Below are 19,621 nucleotides of genomic sequence, written 5' to 3' on the forward strand. Positions count from 1 at the left end.
CAGAATTCACGGGCTTCGGGTTCGAGCAATATCCGTCGACAACGACCTGTATGCTACGCCCAGTGAGGAAGCTGGAGGTCCACTTGCACAAGCTCTCGGGAAGCCCAAATGATGGAAGTTTGGAGAGGAGCGCCTTGTGCCATACACGATCAAAGGCCTTCGTTATATCCAGGCTAACTGCCAGGCCTTTCCCCCTTGCTTTCAATGGCCGCAGCCCATCTATGTGTCAGGTATACCAGAAGATCACCTAACGACCGACCATGGCGAAACCCGTATTGTCGGTCGTTGCCGGAATAAACGCGTTAGCACCGGCGTCAACTCAGGGGCACACGTTCTAAGCACGATTGGAGAAATGCCATCCGGCCCGCTCGACTTCCTGACGTCCAACGAAAACAGAGCTCGCCTAACAGTTTTCTGTCTGAACTGTACTTCAGGCATAGAGCTCTGACACCGCGGGATGGTCGGCGGTGTTTTTCCGTTGTCGTCAAGAGTCGAGTTGGAGGCGAAAAGAGTGCACAAGAGATCGGCTTTCTCTTTTGCCGTATGGGCCAGGGTGTCATTCCTCATGTGCAACGGCGGCATGGACGGCTGGCTGAAGTTACCAAGAGCAGCTTTCGACAACGACCAGAACTTTTGCGAATCGTGTTCCGGTCGGGTAACGGGAAAGCTGCTCGCCGATTTTGACTTTGCACGGGCGATTTGCCGCTTTAAAAATCTGGAGGCACGGTTGTATTTCCTCTTAAAAATTGTGCAGTTCGGATCCTTTGTGCCCAGCGCCGCAACCCAAGTTCGATACGCCTGTGTTTTGCAGTCAGATGCTGCTTTAACTGACGCATCGAACCAGGGCTGTGATCTGCCACCGATCGGTACTACAGAGCTTGGTATAAAAATATCCATACCCTGTAGTATCACATCGGCTACTGCAACGGCGCAGGCAATAGGATCATCCGAAGGGAAACAAACCCTGCCCCAAGGGTAGGATGCAAAAAAGGAACGCATCCCATCCCAATCTGCTGACTTGTAGTGCCAAACGCGGCGGGTCGCTGGTGGTCTGCGACGTTGGCGTCGGATAGGCACTACACTCCTGACCAGGCAATGGTCGGACGTTCCGAGAGGGGCGTCGACAAAGACCTGGTAACCATCGGGATGTGTAGTCAACAGAAGATCCAATAAGGACGGCATGTGGCTATCCACATCCGGGAGCCGCGTTGGCGACTCAACCAATTGGGACAGACCATACGCCAATGCAAAATTATGCACAGATCGCCCTGCGTAGTCTGAGGTACGTGATCCAAGCCATTCGACATTGTGCCCGTTGAAATCACCCAAGACTACCATTTCAGCGGAGGGGATCTGTGCAAGCACGTCGTCAATTGCCGCTTGAACGCAGCCAAAGAGATGATCGGTTTCTGCGTTACCACTATGGGACCTATAGACACACGTATAGATGCGGACGCGGTCCTCTAAATCTACGCGGAGCCAGAGAGTGGACAGGTCCCTACCCTCAAAATTGCCGAGACGGCGACAGCAGATATCCTCCCTAACGTACACACATACCCCGGCATGAGGCAAAAATTGTGCTCAATTTTGTACCCGGGGTACGTTAAATATGACGTATAGCTAGGTCGAGATATGGCCACCGGTCCTCGACACTAACCTATGCGAAACATAGCGGCACCAGGCCGCTACTTCACGCCGGTATTCTGTGCGAGTGTGGTAATTAACCCGGACGAGTCTGGCCCGATTGTGCTGACGTCAAAATACGGCAGCGTGACTCTCCCACTTCTAAAAAGCCCTTAGTCGCCTCTTACCACACCCATGGGCCTGGGACTCCCCTATTCTTTTTACGCCCCGGGAAAAGTACAGGGCAAAATTCCATAAAGGAATAATAATAAAACATGAACCTTCTTTCTTCCATATTTTATTCAGTTGCTGTTACATATTACTTATATTTATTATTATAAATGCAATTTAGCCTATTCTAGTTACATACAAGTTGAAGGTCTTTCGTTTTCAGTTTGCAGAACATGTAATAGGAAAGACCTATCTGTACATCGAATATAAATGCTGACATATTGTGAAAACGAAATGAAATTAACTTATCGAAAACTTACAAAATATTATTATTACCTAAACTACTTATTATTAACAAAATTTTTATATTTGTGTTGAGTGCACTAAACTTACAAACAATTCATGTAGCATCTTCAACACGTTATATTGTATACGGGATTGTCCACTGTGACTATAAACTAAGGCAATACATTAATACAATAATTTGTTTTTATCTATTCTAAAATCAAATTAGTGACCAAAATTATCTTATAAGTATTAAAACACCCATTAACACTTATTTTAATTTTATAAATTTAAAAAGGTTTTGGTTTTTTAGCAATCAAGTGTTTTACAACACAAATTTATACTATCTCCCTCAATGTCTGTGTGTGGATCACTCTCTGTGTGATTGTGGCCTAGATGAGGGAAATGTGGACCATATATTCTTTAGTTGTCCTTTATTGCATTGATCCCAATACAATTTTATACCTCCTGAATTTCCCAGTCCTACTTCATTTAAGTCCTTTCCCTGGCGTTTACACCATTTGTAAATATTTTATACAAATATATTAGAAAAATAAGAAAAAGTTTTAAATAACATTCTTAATACATTAATATTTATATATTGTAAGATGTCTGTGTGTGTTTTTTTTAAAGTCATTTTGTAATTTTACTAATAATAGCTGGTGTATTTCTTTCAAATTTAACATAAAATAATTGTTGTATATAAACACTGATCATAACCATAAAAACTGGAATGCTCTTCAACACTGTACCTTTACTCATTACTTGGTAGCCTACCTCAACCTGACATTGGCTCAGTTTTGTTGACCTTTCCACAAAAGCCATAATATAAAGAATAGAATAGAATATTAGTTTCAAGTTTGTAAGGTTGTTTATATCCATAACAATAGTGTGGGTCCAAGAACACTACTCTGGGGAATGCTTGACTATTCAACACAACCAAAAATGTCATTGTAAATTTAAACACTTCGAGTCTGATTATATAGAATGTACATAATTAGTCATTAATTTTAATTACATCTTATGCCCATTTTTTCAATTTAACGCAAAAGTATGAGCATAGGAATGGTGTCAAAAGCCTTTTAAAGTCCAGAAATATGCATAGAGTTTTATTATTACCTTTAGTATTTATAGTTTTTTCTAATATTTCATAGACAACAATTAGAGTGGAGATTAGCCGATAATTATTCACAACCTCTTTATTATGTACAGGATGTATAATGGAGCATTCAGATCTTGTGGAAAAATACCCTAATGGAGGGAAAGCTTCTTTTTCATAAAATTTTAGCACACAAATGTAGCATGGATATCTATTTTTAACGGGTGTGGATTTTCTCATGCTTCTTCAAAGTACCAGCTAAAATGAAACTCTTACCACAAACACTACATGAGTAAGGTTTATCACCGGTATGTTTTTTTATGTGATACTTTAAACTACCAGATTGATTGAAACTCTCACCGCAAATATGGCATGAAAAAGGTTTTTCACCATTATGTATACTAATGTGCCCCTTTAAATGACCAATTTGATTGAAACTTTTTCCACAAATATAACATGAATGAGGTTTTTCACCGGTATGTATTTGTTTATGTAAGAGCAAAGTGCCGGATCTATTGAAACTCTTACCACAAATGTTGCATGAATAAGGCTTTTCACCAGTATGTATTCTTTTATGAATTGTCAGAGTAGATGATGCATTAAAACTCTTATCACAAACATCACATGAGAAAGGTTTTTCACCGGTATGTATTCTGATATGGTTCTTTAAATGAAAAGATCTACCGAAACTCCTGCCACAAATATTGCATGAATAGGGTTTTTCACCAGTATGTCTCCTTATGTGGACCTTCAAATTAGTATTTGTATTGAAAACCTTACCACAAATATTACATGAAAAATGTTTTACATCTGTTTCATCACTTTTATGTGAGTTTAAAACACTGCTTTGAGTAGATATTTTTCCGCTAAGACTTTTGGAGTCAGACATTTCATTTATACAAATTGTATTATGTTCCTTTGAACCAGTAGATTGATTGTGTGTTGCTCCATTATTATGATTCAGATGAGACTTTTTGTGTGATATTGTTTCTTTACTTCTCTTCATATCTGTTGATTGCTTGAATGTAGGTTTACTCTTCTTACATGAATTGTTCGGCTCTGCATGCATGTTATTGGAAACTATATCACTAGCTTCAAGTTGTTTAACTGTAAAGAACCAACTTAAATTAAATTAAAAATATTTGGCTATTCTTCTCACTTACATCACATAAATTCTTTTAGCGAGGATAGTAAAAAAATTGTTTGCTAATTGAATTATGCCATCAACCGTAGCTGACACATGGGGTAGGTCATTATGTGATATTCTTTTCTTTTCCACATAATTTTACTAGTTAAGACTTTTACTCTTTGAAAATGAAAATATGTAACTATAACAAGAATTTAAGTAGCATTCACATCACGGTGATCAATTTACAATGAAATGATTAACTTCCTCAAGCTGATAAATAAAGTGTAGAATGAAAAGCCTGCCTAGCGATCTGACATATAATTTGTAAATTACTTTCGATACATTTCTGCGTTTGTATATTTACTTAATGGACGGAAAGGCCAGAAAATAGAGGTTACACTTTGAAAAAAAAAATATATTGACAGGCAAAAGTTAATGGTGAACGCCAAAAAAATAATTATTATATTAATAAGTTGCGATTTTGTATTATTTGGCTTTAGTAAATAAATAAATGAATTGATTTTATATGTCACTTATTCTTAGATTTAGACCGAAACACAATGTTTACACATTACTGCTTAATGGCAGAAATAGGAGCTAACCATAATCTAGCCGGCATCCTGGTCAAGGGAGCTTCCCAATGGTAAGTGGGACAGTGTGTAATCCAATAATGCTTTTTGTATTAATTGTTGTAATTTAGTTTGATATACAAAGACCCAAACTACCAGTATTTCGTACTCCATAATCATCAGAGTATTCTGAGCAAGATTTTGTAAGAGATTAGGAATCAAACTGTAGTTTTAGTCATATCAAATTATATTGCAATAACAAATTATTGATTATTCTTTGTGTTTAAAATTTTATTAGTTTAGTTATAGTAAAATACAGTAGTAGGAGAATTATTATTTTGGAAAGCCATGTTGTTTATCACAATATATTATTTGATATTTTTCGCAATAAAAGATAAGAGGTTCACATGCTGACATAAAAAGACATTTATTTTTATCAAAATTGAATTCTTTTTTATGTCATTTCTAATATACTAGATACTACTACCGCTTTGGAAACAAATGGCGCTCTGAGAGTGAAGAAGCGATGCAAGAAACTCTCCCAGCATTCTTTTTTGCACACTTTTTAATAAAAATATACAATACTGTATACTGTACTGTCATTGCTATTGCTATAAAATAATCATAATCTAGTCCCAGGCTGTCCAATCACTCAGATAGATAGATGGAGTAATAGGATTTACGACAGAGCCAATTTTTAAAACATTTCAATTTGTTTATTTGGACATTCATAACAAAAAGGGTGAAGGTATGTATTGCCTGCTTTTAAGTTAGGAGAATGCTCTTATCTTATAGTTGTTGACTTTCTTTTTAATTGTGTTGTGTCTGGCTCTCCATAACAACCTAATAAGTGTATTAAATACCTCAACAAGTTATGAGTGATACTTGATGCTATACCGATGAGTCTCACAGTATGCATAATATAAAATATATATACTCACCATCCTCCAATCTCACTTTTAGCTCATTACTACAGGTCTGGTTGACTGATAATGCATTGTTCTCCTGTTTCGGTACTGTTGTATCCAACTGCCAGTTTTCAGCCTTAACTGAAAATTTATAAGCAATAAAATGTGACTGAATTACAATATATTATGTCTTTTACCATAATTGTTACTTTGAATCTTGAAAACCAAAGATAACGATAAAATCAATGATATGTTAAGATATATAATTTATGTTTTTTTTATATATAAGAAAGGGTAAGAGATGCGTTGCTCGCCTTTAAGGTGGGAGTATGCTCTTTTCTTGAAGGTCCCTAAGTCATATCGGTCCGGGAAAACTGAATTACAATTTTTGTCTTTTACCATAATAGTTACATTGAATCTTGAAAACCGAAGATAATGATAAGATCAATAATATTATAAGATGTATAATTTATGTAATATTCTTTTATCACACTATGTTGTGATGAGGTATCATCACCTTGTTTGGCTCTAATGACGAAATAGCAACTGTCATTATACAACAACAAAACCTGTATTAACAAATAAATAACATATTCCGTTGAACATCATTACCTGGTAACTCATGTTCTACCACATTTATCTCCACTTTACATTCCTGTTTGATGAACACTTCGTGTTGCATGCCTCTGTCACTATTGTACTCTGCCAGATTATAGGATTCTGAAATTTAACATACACTCAACTATCTTATATTTTTTCTTGATTTTTAAAATTTTAACATTGACCATTTCTGTGTTCATTTTATTATAATCTAGCCCTTCCCACCCGCTTCGCTGGGCGAATTTTAATAGGAAATAAATTAATGAAGGAACGTTGGAATTCCAAAAATAAGGATAAATTTCGCATTGAATGGTTCGCATTGAAGTTTCATATCGATACGATCAGTGGTTTAGGCATGATTGAGCCTCAAACAAAAACCATTTCCATTATACATATCTAGACTAGGCAAGCATAAATTATTAAATTTTTGTTATTTTTAAACCGATAACTATTCATATTTTTGAGTATATTTTGATTGAGAAAATATTTTGGTTTACTGATCTGGAAAACAAGTACCAACTGGAAACTAACCATAAATATTAAATACACTATAGTATACACGTAACTAAACGAGGATCATCAATCATTTAAGATTAGATAATTGGGCAGGAAGAGTGTTGGAAATATCACCTGTTATTTCTGGATCTGTATCCTCGATTTCCACTTTCAACTCCTGTTTGATAAACTGTTTGCTGTCCATCTTACTGTTGTTCTATTAATTTGTGAAGTAACACTGCGTGACGGCCTTCCTAAGATCTAAATCACAGAACACTTTTACTCTAACGAAATCTAAATTAATTATGAAATATCTATGAAATCAAAAAAATAATAAAAATATTTCTAACACTAACATACTTTTTTTTTGGGATTTTATGACCTGGTAACAAAACATAAAATCAGGGTCTACCAAAGAGAATAGAGGTTGTTACAGAAATAGAATAGTAAGATAAATTCAACATTTTTTTTTAAATTACGGTACCTACATTTATGACGTTGTTGCGCAGAAAGTTAAATTAAAAGTAGAACTTTGCTGTGCAATAGCGTCATAAAAGCTGAACTAAACAAAATATCAACACGCCTAATAAAAAATAGCACATAGGTTCACTTAACTTTACAGTGAATAGCAATAAATAAAATTATAATTTAAATAAATGGTATTCAAAAATCTAACAAATTGATGAATAATTTCTTAAGTTTTAACCAACTAATGAACAAACAAGCTAGAAATAAAATTTGTAGGAAAGCAATAAAGGGCTTTCTTTAAAGAACTCGCATTATTGTACTTAACTGTACTAGTTTGTAACAGTTGAAATATTCTTAATGTTTTTTGTTGTTGTACTTAATTACTCTAACAATTTAATGACTTTTCATGATTGTTATCTTTCACTGATTGTTGTATTTCTGATTCATTTGCCGTGTCTTCCTCATCTATCTTGTTTCATAATGTGAAGGCCTTCATTGTTATGCCTGCATTCTATAATTTTACGTAAAATGTCGTAAGTATTTATAAAAAATGTTTGCATACTCTAATTTCACTTCCTTCATTGAATAAATAAATAGCCGTGTTTCTATCTAACTTTTTTGTATGACAATAAGGGATGAGACGAGCAAGTCATTCAGCTGATGGTAATTGATACACTCATCATCATCAGCCGGAAGACGTCCACTGTTGGAGAAAGGCCTTCCCCAAAGATTTCCACGACGATCGGTCTTGCGCTGCCAGCGCAGTCATCCAGCGTATTTCCGCGATTTTGACCAGATCGTCGGTCCATCTTTTGGGGGGCCTACCAACACTGCGTCTTCCGGTACATGGTCGCCATTCGAGGACTTTACTGTCCTAACGGCCATCTATCCGTCGAACTATGTGCCCTGCCCACTGCAACTTCAGTTTCGCATTAATTTGGGCTATGTCGGTGACTTTGGTACTCCTGGGATTCTCCTCATTTCTGATTAAATCTCGCAGGGAAACTGCGAGTATAGCCCTCTCCATTGCCCTCTGAGCGACCATGAGCTTTCTTAAAAGGCCCATAGGTGGCGACCACGTATGCGTACCGAAAGTCATCACTGGCAACACACACTGGTTGAAAACCTTCGTCTTTAGACACTGTGGTATTTGGGACGACTATATTTTTAGGAACTTCCCGCACTGTTCGGGAAGCTTCTCGTGTCGCTTATGATTCTTGAAATATTAAATAAATTCTGAGCGCACTACAATTGCGTTTGTCACCTTGAGACATAATATGTTAAGTTTAATTTGCTAGCTAGCTACGGCCTTTCAGACCGAAACACAATAATGCATACACATTACTGCTTCACACCAGAAAAAAGCGCCGTTGTGATACCCGTAATTTAGCCATGGCATTCTGTGTAAATGAGTCTCACACTGGTAAAGTTCTCTATTCTGTAGAAAATATTGACGAACAAGACAATCGGCATTTATTTGAACAATAATTATATCTGCTTTAACCAGTTATTAAAGAAGTATGTCACTAGCCAGAATTCACTAATCGCGAGTACGTTTCCTTCTTCGTTATATTGTTCTGCACTCTTTGTTGATATTTTGAGTGGTATTAGTTTCAGTCAGATTCCAATGACTGCTATCCAAACTATGTGACTCGGCATCATCAGTTTCAGAAGTCACATTCAGATGAGTTTCCATCATAGGAAACTTCAATAGGTACGCTAAAATAAGTAAAATAAATTAAGTTACTGTGCAAAAATATTAACACATACCAAAAATATATTGAATTAGAAAATTTTATACCATACCTGAATGTTATTATCACTTACATTTCAAGATTCATCAGCGCTTGTAATTAAATGTTTTTTAAGTCAATATTATGAGGGTTTTAAATAGAAGAAGAACTCTGCACTTTCGATAATGCTGAATGCAAAAGTTAAAAGAAATACCTAAGTACAGATTTTTCTACACAAAATATATAATAGATTAAACTTACGTTACTTACTTATCACTTTACCTTCTTTATAACTTCTATGTCTGATTTAAGTAACCGTTATATTTTCATACCTCTTCCTTCTATAGTTTAATTTAAGCTAAAAAAAAGGATGACACGTATTGTATTTTGTAAGTACCGTGGATACAACCATATTTTATAATTACGATGGAATTAAATTAAATCTGGACTTTGCCAAAAACAAATAATGACAACGATTTATCAGTTATCATTAGTATATTTCTGGGATCATATTGACATAATTGTAAAAAATGACATTAACACTAATTGCTGTTTGTATTAGAAAATAGAACTACAATCAATCAATGGCTCAATCGTTTAGCGTGGGTGCGCGGGTGGATGATACGCAACGCTCGATTAAACGATTGAGGATTAGTGGATCATACGATCGACCTTTTGCGAGAGAACGAATCGTTTTTGCCACGGCGACTCGTTCGATCACGCGGGTCTAGCGACCCGGGTCTATTGATTCGATCATTCGCAAACGACACATATTTTATTATGACTAGTAAGTTGTTGTGTCAGCTTTGCCAACCATGCGATAATTATCGTACGCATACGATAGTTTTATGTCCTAAGGGATAAAAATAACAACGGGGTATCGCACGATACTTTACCTGTTTCATACGAATATTTATTGAATCTCACGATATTTTTGAGATCCTAATATAGAGTCCACAATGTGAGCCAAAAGATAACGCAGCATATGAAAATGACCGCTACTATATTTTATATACTACACAATCAACAAAATCGATAGCATTTAGATATGGTGATTTTGTCTATGGTGGAAGCATTCCGATGTCCGTAAGATGATAACAACGCTAACACGGGTGACTAATGAAAATAAGGGATGAGCCAAGCAGGACGTTCAGCTATTGGTAATTGATACACCCTGCCCATTACAATGCAGTGCCGCTCAAGATTTACTGAAAAACCCAAAAGTCGGTACTACAATTGCGCTCGTCACCTTGAGACATAAGTTGTCAAGTCTCATTTGCCCATTAATTTCACTAGTTAGGGCACCCTTCACACTGAAACACAGTAATGCTTACACATTATTTCTTCACAGCAGAAATAGGCGCCGTTGTGGTACCCTTAATCTAGCCGGCATCTGGTGCAAAGGAACCTCCCACTCTTCCTTTTTATGTACTCAAAATAGAAGGTAATCCTTTAGATATATTGCTTAGAAAATAAATTAGATTTAAATGTTAGTAAATGTTATATAACTTCATATACTAGAAAATCTACTCCCATCACATTCAATTATAGATTAAAATATTCGTTTCTAAAAAGAGTCCACTCGAGTCGCGACCTAGGAATTGTATTTGATAATAAATTAATTTTTGACGATCACATTAACTCGATCATATGTAAGGCATCGAAATCCTTAGGTTTTATCTTACGTATGTCTTCAGAATTTAAATCCATTAAAGCCATAAAAATATTATACTTAGAATACGCCTCACAAGTGTGGAACCCCGTCTACAATATATACAATAGACGTATTGAAGCGTTACAAAAACGGTTTCTGCGTCATCTTCAATTTAAAATAAAAGCATATCTTCCGAACTACAATCAGCGCTGTCAAAAATTCCATATTCTGCCATTGGAAGAGAGGAGACGTATAGCCGATCTCATTTACTTAATGAATATAGCGAGGGGTTCGGTCGACTGTCCTGAACTGCTCGCGCGCATTGGTCTTCAGGTTCCGTTTGCTTCACTCCGGAGACCATGCTGCCTGCATGTTCCCGGAGCTAGAACTAATTATAGACAAAATAGTTATCTACTGCGGGCTGGTCGGTCTTTCAACGACTTGTCTAAGATATTAGACCTGGATTTATTCACCACTCCAATTAGGCAGATAAAACAGCTCCTTACCGAGAACTTTTTCAATCAGGTGTAATTGTAAATTTGAGTTATTTTGTTAATTTATTTTTGTGTCTTTATCATTTTATATAATTTTCGTATTTGTTGTCCACTTAACTCTTACATCATATATCGATTTCTATCTGTGAAAACTTTTAATTGTCCTTCTGTAATTATGTATGTAACTTATATTTTTTAACCTAGCTGTAAGTTTTCCAAAAAATGTAAAATAAAAATAAAGCTTACTTTTTTCATATTATGTATGTGTTACTTGAAAAAATATAATAAGCGATAAAATATGAAAAATTTGTATGTGATTTGGGATAATTTTGGTTTTGCCTGTTGGTAACACTGAGTGGTATTTAAAAAAAAAAGACCCTGATTCATAGAAAACTTTTACTCTGTCCTGATTTGAGGTTAGATATGGGGTTGTTTGGTTATTCTAAGGTTATAAATATTTTTACTTGATTTCATAGATAGATTTAGAACTTAAGAAGGCAGTGTTACGCTTCACAATTTAATAGAACAACCGAAACTGAGAACTGATCAACAGTAAGATGGACAGCAAACAGTTTATCAAACAGGAGTTGAAAGTGGAAATCGAAGATAAAGATCCCGAATTAACAGGTGATATTTCCAACATTCTCCCTTCTCAATTATCTAGTCTTCGAAGATTGATGATCCTCTTGTAGTTATGTGTATAGTGTATTTATGATTTATTATATTATTTAGATCAGCAAACGAACATATTTTCTCGTTTATAAATATATGTTAATGAATAATTCGTTAAAACTTAGTATCCCGTGCTAGGAATTATGTGGTAATTTTTTTTATAGTTGATATCGCTTTAGTCCATGATGCATTATAATGCATAGCTCCGTTTTCAAGAAAATATCGACAAAAACTCTATCCTAAAATGGAAAATCAGGTAATTAAAACGGTAAAGCAATGGCATGGCGGTGGGAGGCTAAAAACTGTCAATTGTAAATAAAAAACAGTAAAATGAAATGTAAAAAATAGCCTGGGATAGACTTGACGGCTTCATAAATAATAATTTCACTTCATAAAAAAGGCTAGAACTCAAGAGTAAGAGTTGTAAAGCCAATAAAAAAAATGATTATACTCATGTATGAAAAATCCCTCAACAAAAATATTTTTTACCTCCTAATTCATGCTACAGAATACTAAGTCCAACACAAATATTGTAGATTATTATTAATAAAATGCAAATATTAACAGAAAATGGTTTTATTTAATAATTCTGTAAGTTTTTATACTGACAATTATTGGAAAAAATCTTTGACATAGAGTCAACTTTGTCATTTGACTTGAATTGTTATTTTTATTTTTACACCTTACACATAATGCCTGTGTAGAATCAAATAGGGTATTTTACATGATTCAGAAAATATAACATATGTACTTTGGTCTCATACAAAAAAGCTGTTCAATTACAGTTTTTCTAAAAAGCACTTTCTAGAATTAAGTGCTCCACTGAGTCTGAAATGGCTACCGCCATTATCAATATATTTTTGCTGATCCACATTGGGAATTTGCCACACAAATATGATAGTTGAATGTATGTTAAATTTCAGAATCCTTTGATCTGGCAGAGCATAATAGTGACAAAGACATCCAACATGAACTGCTCATCAAACAGGAGTGTAAAGTGGAGATAAATGTGGTAGAATATGAGATACCAGGTATATTGCCTACGGGCACAATAAAATATTTGAATAATATGTAATAATTTTAAGCTAAATACAGGTATTAAATACCTGCAGGTAAATAACTCTCAAGACGTTTTTGAATTTGTGTGTGTGTACCTGTAGGGACACAACATAAATAAATAAATTTAATAAATAAAAAAACTTTTCCTTATTTTGTCGACAGCTACTTCATAGGGGACTAATAATATGAAACAATTTTAAAATACTGAATATTAATACTTAACATAATTTTTAATTCTAAAATTCTTCATCTCTAGACATTTCGCAGTCATGCTCAATTTCATCGGAAAAATCATTTGTGTTAACTGTACTTTGTTCTGATATCATATCTAAATTCTTATCCGATCCTTGAAATTTCTCATAACTTTACCATAATAACAAATAATTGAACAACAAATATTATAAACCATAAGAATAAGCCACAAATTAAATCAATTCATTCATTTATTTACTAAAACCAAATAGTCAGACCTCACAACCATTGACAATATCTATAATTAATATAATATTTATTTTTTTGCTTTCACCATTGACTTTTTACTGTCTATATGCTCTTCTTCAAAGTCATTCGCCGAATTCCACCATCGGACATTACGTGCAAAGTACCATCCGCATCACGTAGACGTCTGGCATTCCACAACCGCGCGTTTTGTTCGAAATTTCTTGCCTCTCTTGGTCTTCCCGAACAGATACGACTTGGGACCTTCAAGAAAGCATACTCCCACCTTAAAGGCCCGCAACGCATTTCTTGACACACCTGTTGTTGCGGATGTCCATGGGTGGTTGCCTCACCTCTCCCCATCCCGTGAGCCTCTTGCCCGTTTGCCCCCTCTCATATAAAAAAAAAAGGTCAAACGAACCTCAGTTTTCTGACTGTACAAAGAAATTCAAATTTCAAGTTTAAAGTTCCTGTAAGTAAATATACAAATGCAAAAACGTCTCGAAGGTACTATACGAATTATATGTCGGATCGCTAGGCAGGCTTTTCATTCAACACTTTAGGTACATGAACAACTGTCGACTCAGGAAACCTCGAGGGAGACAATCATTTCCTTGTAAATTGATCAAGTGCCACTTTAGTTCTTGTTATAGTTACATATTTTCATTTTTAAAGAGTAAAAGTCTTAACTAGTAAAATTATATGGAATAGAAATAATGTAAAAAGAAAAGAATATCACGTAATGACCTACCACATGTGTCAGCTACGGTTGATGGCATAATTCAATTAGCAAACATCTTTTTTAATATCCTCGCTAAAAGAATTTATGTGATGTAAGTGAGAAGAATAGATAAATATATTTAAATTAAATTTAATTTGGTTCTTTCAGTTAAACAACTTGAAGCTAGTGATGTGATTTCCTCTAAGATTCATCCAGAGCTGAACGATTCATGTAAGAAGAGTAAACCTACATTAAAGCAATCAACAGATACGAAGAGAAGTAAAGAAACAAAATCACATAAAAAGTCTCATCTGAGTAATATTAATGGACCAACACACAATCAATGTAGTGGGTTGAAGAAGCAACACATAACATACCCAGATAAGGAGACTAGTGGCAATATTGTTAGTGCAACTACGTCCGATCAATATGTTGATTTGAAAAAACATAACACAATTTTTCCTGACGAAAAATCTCATTTCAATAATATTAATGGTATATCACCCAATCAATCTACTGGTTCAAAGGAACATAATACAATCTATATAAATGAAATGTCTGACACCAAAAGTCTTAGTGGAATAATTTCTGATCCAACCAGTGTTTTAAAGCCACCTAAAAAACATCACACAGATGAAAAAGATTTTTTATGTTATATTTGTGGTAAGATATTCAATTCATATTATAATTTGAAGATCCATATTCACACAGATGAAAAAGATATTTCATGTTATATTTGTGGTAAGATATTCAATTCATATACTAATTTGAAGATCCATATGAGAATACATACTGGTAAAAAACCTTATTCATGCAATATTTGTGGTAAGAGTTTCCTTAGGTCAACTCATTTGAAGAACCATACAAGAATACATACCGGTGAAAAACCTTTCTCATGCAATGTATGTGGTAAGAGTTTCAATGCATCATCAACTCTGAGGATGCATAAAAGAGTACATACCGATGAAAAGCCTTATTTATGCAATATATGTGGTAAGAGTTTCAATAGATCTGATACTTTGGTCTTACATAAAAATATACATACTGGTGAAAAACCTCATTCATGTTATATTTGTGGAAAAAAATTCAGTAGATTATGTACTTTGCTCTCACATAAAAATTTACATACCGGTGAAAAACCTTTTTCATGCAAAATTTGCGGTAAGAGTTTCAATCAATCTAGTGGTTTAAAGTATCACATAAAAAAACATACCGGTGAAAAACCTTACTCATGCCGTGTTTGTGGTAAGAGTTTCATTTTATCTGGTACTTTGAAGAAGCATGAACTTACCCATACCCATTGAAAATACATATCCCTGCTACATTTGTCTTTTGAAATGGGAGGGAAAAGAAGCCCTCGGTAAACATTTACAAAGACATAGCTATAGTATTTAATTGTTATATAGATACTTTATTTCATTCATAATATTCCATTTTATTGCATAAGTAGTTACTTTGTTATCGTTACAATAAAAATTTGTTGCTGTTGTTTTTTAAAATTTTAATGAATTCAAATTCAAATATTTTTATTCAAAATAGGATGTGACATTACTTATTGAAAGTCATAAACTACCACCCATTCCAAAATGAGTGCCTCAGACCTGATAAGAACGGGCGCAACAAACTCAGCGGGCTTTTTTTTTATCATCGAAAAAATATGTTTACAAAGTAAAATTTTACAATTAAACTTAGTTTATTATTCAAACAAAACAAATCTTATAACTATATTTACAATTCTACGACTACATAAAATTAAAACTATCATTACGTGGAAGCGTACCAAGAATACTGGCAGCATTACCGCGTTGGATACCAAGGCTGATCCGTTGACCGAAATAGCTGCCAGCGCTTGGGCTTACAGTAGCCTTATTGAGGCGCGAAGATAGTACAATTAAACTTATTATTTAATAGCCTGAGGGCGGTCACTCCATTCCAATCTGTGGTATCATTAAGAAAGTCATTTATGTTATAGTAACCTTTACCACACAAACGTTTTTTAACAATTCTTTTGAAGAACGTAATACTTTTATTTTGTACATTTTCTGGGATCTTGTTGTAAAAGCATATAATAAATGAAATAAATGTAGGTATGTACTTGTTAGCACATTTGCTGTCGGTATACAAAAAACTAACAAAACCCGTGCAATTAATGTTGTCAAAAAGTAGAATTTTCATGTTGAGCAAATTTGAACGTACTGTAGAATTGGGTCAGTGATTAAATGAACTGAATATTTGTTCAAAACGCGGCATTGCCAGTTTTCCGCGCAAAATTTGAATAGTAAACACATGGTTGGTTTGGTCCGGCCAAACCATAAACCATCGGACGCGGTCCGGTACCGGACCATATTCGATGGTATGTTGTATCGTCCATCTCTCAAATTTATTATTATTACCTTCCGAAGTCCGGTCTGAGTACGACGGCAATCCAATTGGTGCTAGGCGCCCACTCACGCCCACCGGAATGTCCTATGGTCGGGCCGTACCAAATCCGACCATGTTTTTGGCTATTAACTCGCGAGCGTACGGGTCACCTGGTGACGTTAAGTGATCACCACCGCCCACATTATCTTGCAACATCAGAGGAATCACGGTTCGTGCTATTTTTAAGGACCCCATGTCGTATCGTCCCGGAAACGCAGCATAAGGAAGCTTATTCCACAGCTTTGTAGTACGTGGAAGAAAGCTCCTCAGAACAACACTGTGGAGGACCGCCACACATCCAGAGGTGGGGATTGATATCCTAATTAGTGGCGGATCGTGGTGAAGGTGAAATTCGGCGGCAGGAATTAGGTGAAACAGTTTTTCGGAAAACTCCCGTGATAAATGCGGTAGCAGACACACTATGAAGCGACGTGTCTATGCAACGCCAAGTGATCCAGCCGTTCACAGAGCATTGGGTCCCCGACAATTCGAGCTGCTATGCGTTGCACGCGGTAAAATGGATCAAGCTGATACTGGGACGCCAGACCAGAGATGACAGCAATACTCCATGTATGGCCGGACCTGCGCTTTGTAGAGCGCTAGAATGTGGGCCGGCATGAAGTATTGCCGTGCTCTATTAATGACGCCCCACCTTCTTCGAAGCCAATTTGGCTTTGCCCTTCAGATGGGCATGGAATTAGCAATCGCTCGAGATTTCGAGACCCAATATTCTAATACTAGGCGAGGCTTTACGAGAAGCGTTGTCGTAGAATGGTGATACGAGAAATGGGGGTATTTTAGTGGTAAACTTGAGTCTTCTGGGGGTGAAATTAGACAAGGTTCAATTAATCCCATTCCGCGATCTTCTCAAGAGAGGACTGGATAGAAGACACAAGTTTCTCCCGGCACTGGTCAATGATTTCCTGAGAGGGACCTGCATGGCCCGTGTATTCGGCATCTCGAAGACCGCAGTTATACTCACGTGACCAGTCGTATGCTCCGCGTTACACAACCTTACAGAGGCCGCGCTTACGCTACTAAAAGAGCTTAGCTTCCAACCGATCAACTTTAATGAATGTGGTACACCAGTGGCCATTGTTCGACGCGAGTCTACCAGGCAACTGTCTACAATCAACTGTATATATTTTACTGAGATAGCAATAGTTTTAGAGCGACATAGAGCACATTGTATTATTCTGAATTCTAATTGAATGAAACATTTAACTTAGTCAAAATGTAAGCTTTGGTAATTGTGTGTAATTTCTAAAGAAAAAAATTTTTTATAATAACAACTGTAATTGTTAATTAGTTTTAAGGATTTTGTATATCGTGTACCTGATTTGAAATATATATTCTTCATACTACTCAAGCAGTTGTTTTATTCAACCTCCAAACGCTCAGTCCCTAAAGTAGGATCTACATTAAGTTCGATTAGCGCTCGGCCTATGCTAGTAAAGAAGTTTAGTCAAAGGTGCCTTCAATTTATCTGAGTCCTCGCCTGCGCGGAACAGGTGCGCGGGGGTACGACAAAGGGGACTGAGACAGGTGCGGGCGGCGGGCGAAGTTTTGCTCGTTTGCGTAATAAACCTTTACTTACAAGACATCGTACACAGTAAAGGGCAGATTCAATTGATTTCCCTTGACTATAGGCGTGATGCGTAGCATTAGGCGGTTTTCGAAAGAGAGCATTTACCCTAATATACCTGTACTGAAGATGACTTAACAAACAATACAATTATTTTGAGAATATTCTCAACAGCTGCTATTAGTAATATCAGCTATGGGAGGAGCTTCTAGAGAAGTTAAGAAGAAGAAACTGAGCAGTTAAAGCTAATTATTATGTCTACATTGACACCATCAAAGTTAGGTATCATCATTTCAGCCGGAACTCGTCCACTGCTTTTTTTATAGAAAAGGAGGACAAATGAGCGTACGGTTGGTGACACCAGGAGTGGTGTTAAGTGATCGACTGATAACTGCCCAAATTCTCTTGCAACACTAGAGAAATCACAGGAGTGTTGCCGGCTTTTAAGGAAGGTGTACGCGATTTTTTTGAAGGTACCCATGTCGTATCGTCCCGGAAACACCGCACATGGAAGTTCATTTCACAGCTTTGTAGTACGTAGAAGAAAGCTCCTTGAAAACCGCACTGTGGAGGACCGCCACACATTCAGATGGTGGGGATGATATCCTAACTTGTGCCGTGTCGTGGGAAAGTGGAATTCGGCGGCAGGAATCAGGTGAAAAAGCTCTTCGGAACACTCCCCATGATAAATGCGGTAGAGTACACGCAATGAATGACTGCTGGACAAAGGCCTACCCCAAAGATCGCCATAACGATCAGTCCTACGCTGCCCTCATCCAACGTATTCCGGCGATCTTGACCAGATCGTCGGTTCACCTCGTGGGGGCCTACGAACACTGCGTCTACCGGTACGTGGTGGTACGATGACAACTACCCCAACTATATCCCCTATCTGACGAACTAAACTATATGTCGATATCTTACCTACAAGCAATCGAACATGAAACATATTGACATTGGCGGTTTCATAAATGTTTTTGCTTTGAAAATAACAAGTAGGTAGAGCAAATTTTTAATTAAGGCGCGGACTGTCTAGGATTGTAAATACAACAGTCTACTACCAACGCTACAATATTTGTGTTGATCATGTGGATAAGCTGCAAATGGGCATGTTATTACTGGTTTTCGTTTGATTTTTCAAAGTATATATATTAAACTAGCTAACCCAGCAAACGTTGTATTGCCGATATTAAAATCGCGATACAAAAGTAACTGTTGATCGTAGATGGGTGAAAATTTGAAGTTGTATGTACTTTTAATACTGACGCATAATCAAACAAATTATAAAAAAAATGTCAAAAAAAATTAAAAAAAAAATGGCGTGGACCTCTTTTAACATTTAGGGGGTCTGAAAAATAGATGTTGTCCGATTCTCAGACCTACCCAATATGCACACAAAATTTCATGAGAATTGGTCAAGCCGTTTCGGAGGAGTTTAACTACAAACACCGCGACACGAGAATTTTACATGTTAGATTTTATTCGCTTCAAAATTTT

At 36.1% G+C, this 19,621-nt stretch overlaps 2 protein-coding genes across 2 annotated transcripts; one reads left to right on the forward strand and one right to left on the reverse strand.

Moving 5' to 3' along the window:
• Positions 1-1,905: 1,905 nt before the first annotated feature.
• On the reverse strand, positions 1,906-4,476 carry LOC126974154 (zinc finger protein 239-like). Its single transcript, XM_050821594.1, has one exon. It carries the CDS (start codon positions 4,245-4,247, stop codon positions 3,396-3,398), a length of 852 nt encoding a protein of 283 aa, XP_050677551.1. The 5' UTR covers positions 4,248-4,476; the 3' UTR covers positions 1,906-3,395.
• A 9,813-nt stretch (positions 4,477-14,289) lies between these two features.
• Positions 14,290-17,908, forward strand: LOC126974144 (gastrula zinc finger protein XlCGF67.1-like). The gene has a single exon (XM_050821584.1). It carries the CDS (start codon positions 14,673-14,675, stop codon positions 15,420-15,422), a length of 750 nt encoding a protein of 249 aa, XP_050677541.1. The 5' UTR covers positions 14,290-14,672; the 3' UTR covers positions 15,423-17,908.
• Positions 17,909-19,621: the final 1,713 nt, after the last annotated feature.

This window comes from Leptidea sinapis, chromosome 2 (assembly GCF_905404315.1).
Source record: "Leptidea sinapis chromosome 2, ilLepSina1.1, whole genome shotgun sequence".
Taxonomy (NCBI): domain Eukaryota; kingdom Metazoa; phylum Arthropoda; class Insecta; order Lepidoptera; family Pieridae; genus Leptidea; species Leptidea sinapis.

What these genes read in the sequence shown, in the direction of transcription:
- LOC126974154 (XM_050821594.1), bottom strand. Translation starts at nt 4,247, where the DNA reads ATGCATGCAGAGCCGAACAATTCATGTAAGAAGAGTAAACCTACATTC.
- LOC126974144 (XM_050821584.1), top strand. Translation starts at nt 14,673, where the DNA reads ATGTCTGACACCAAAAGTCTTAGTGGAATAATTTCTGATCCAACCAGT.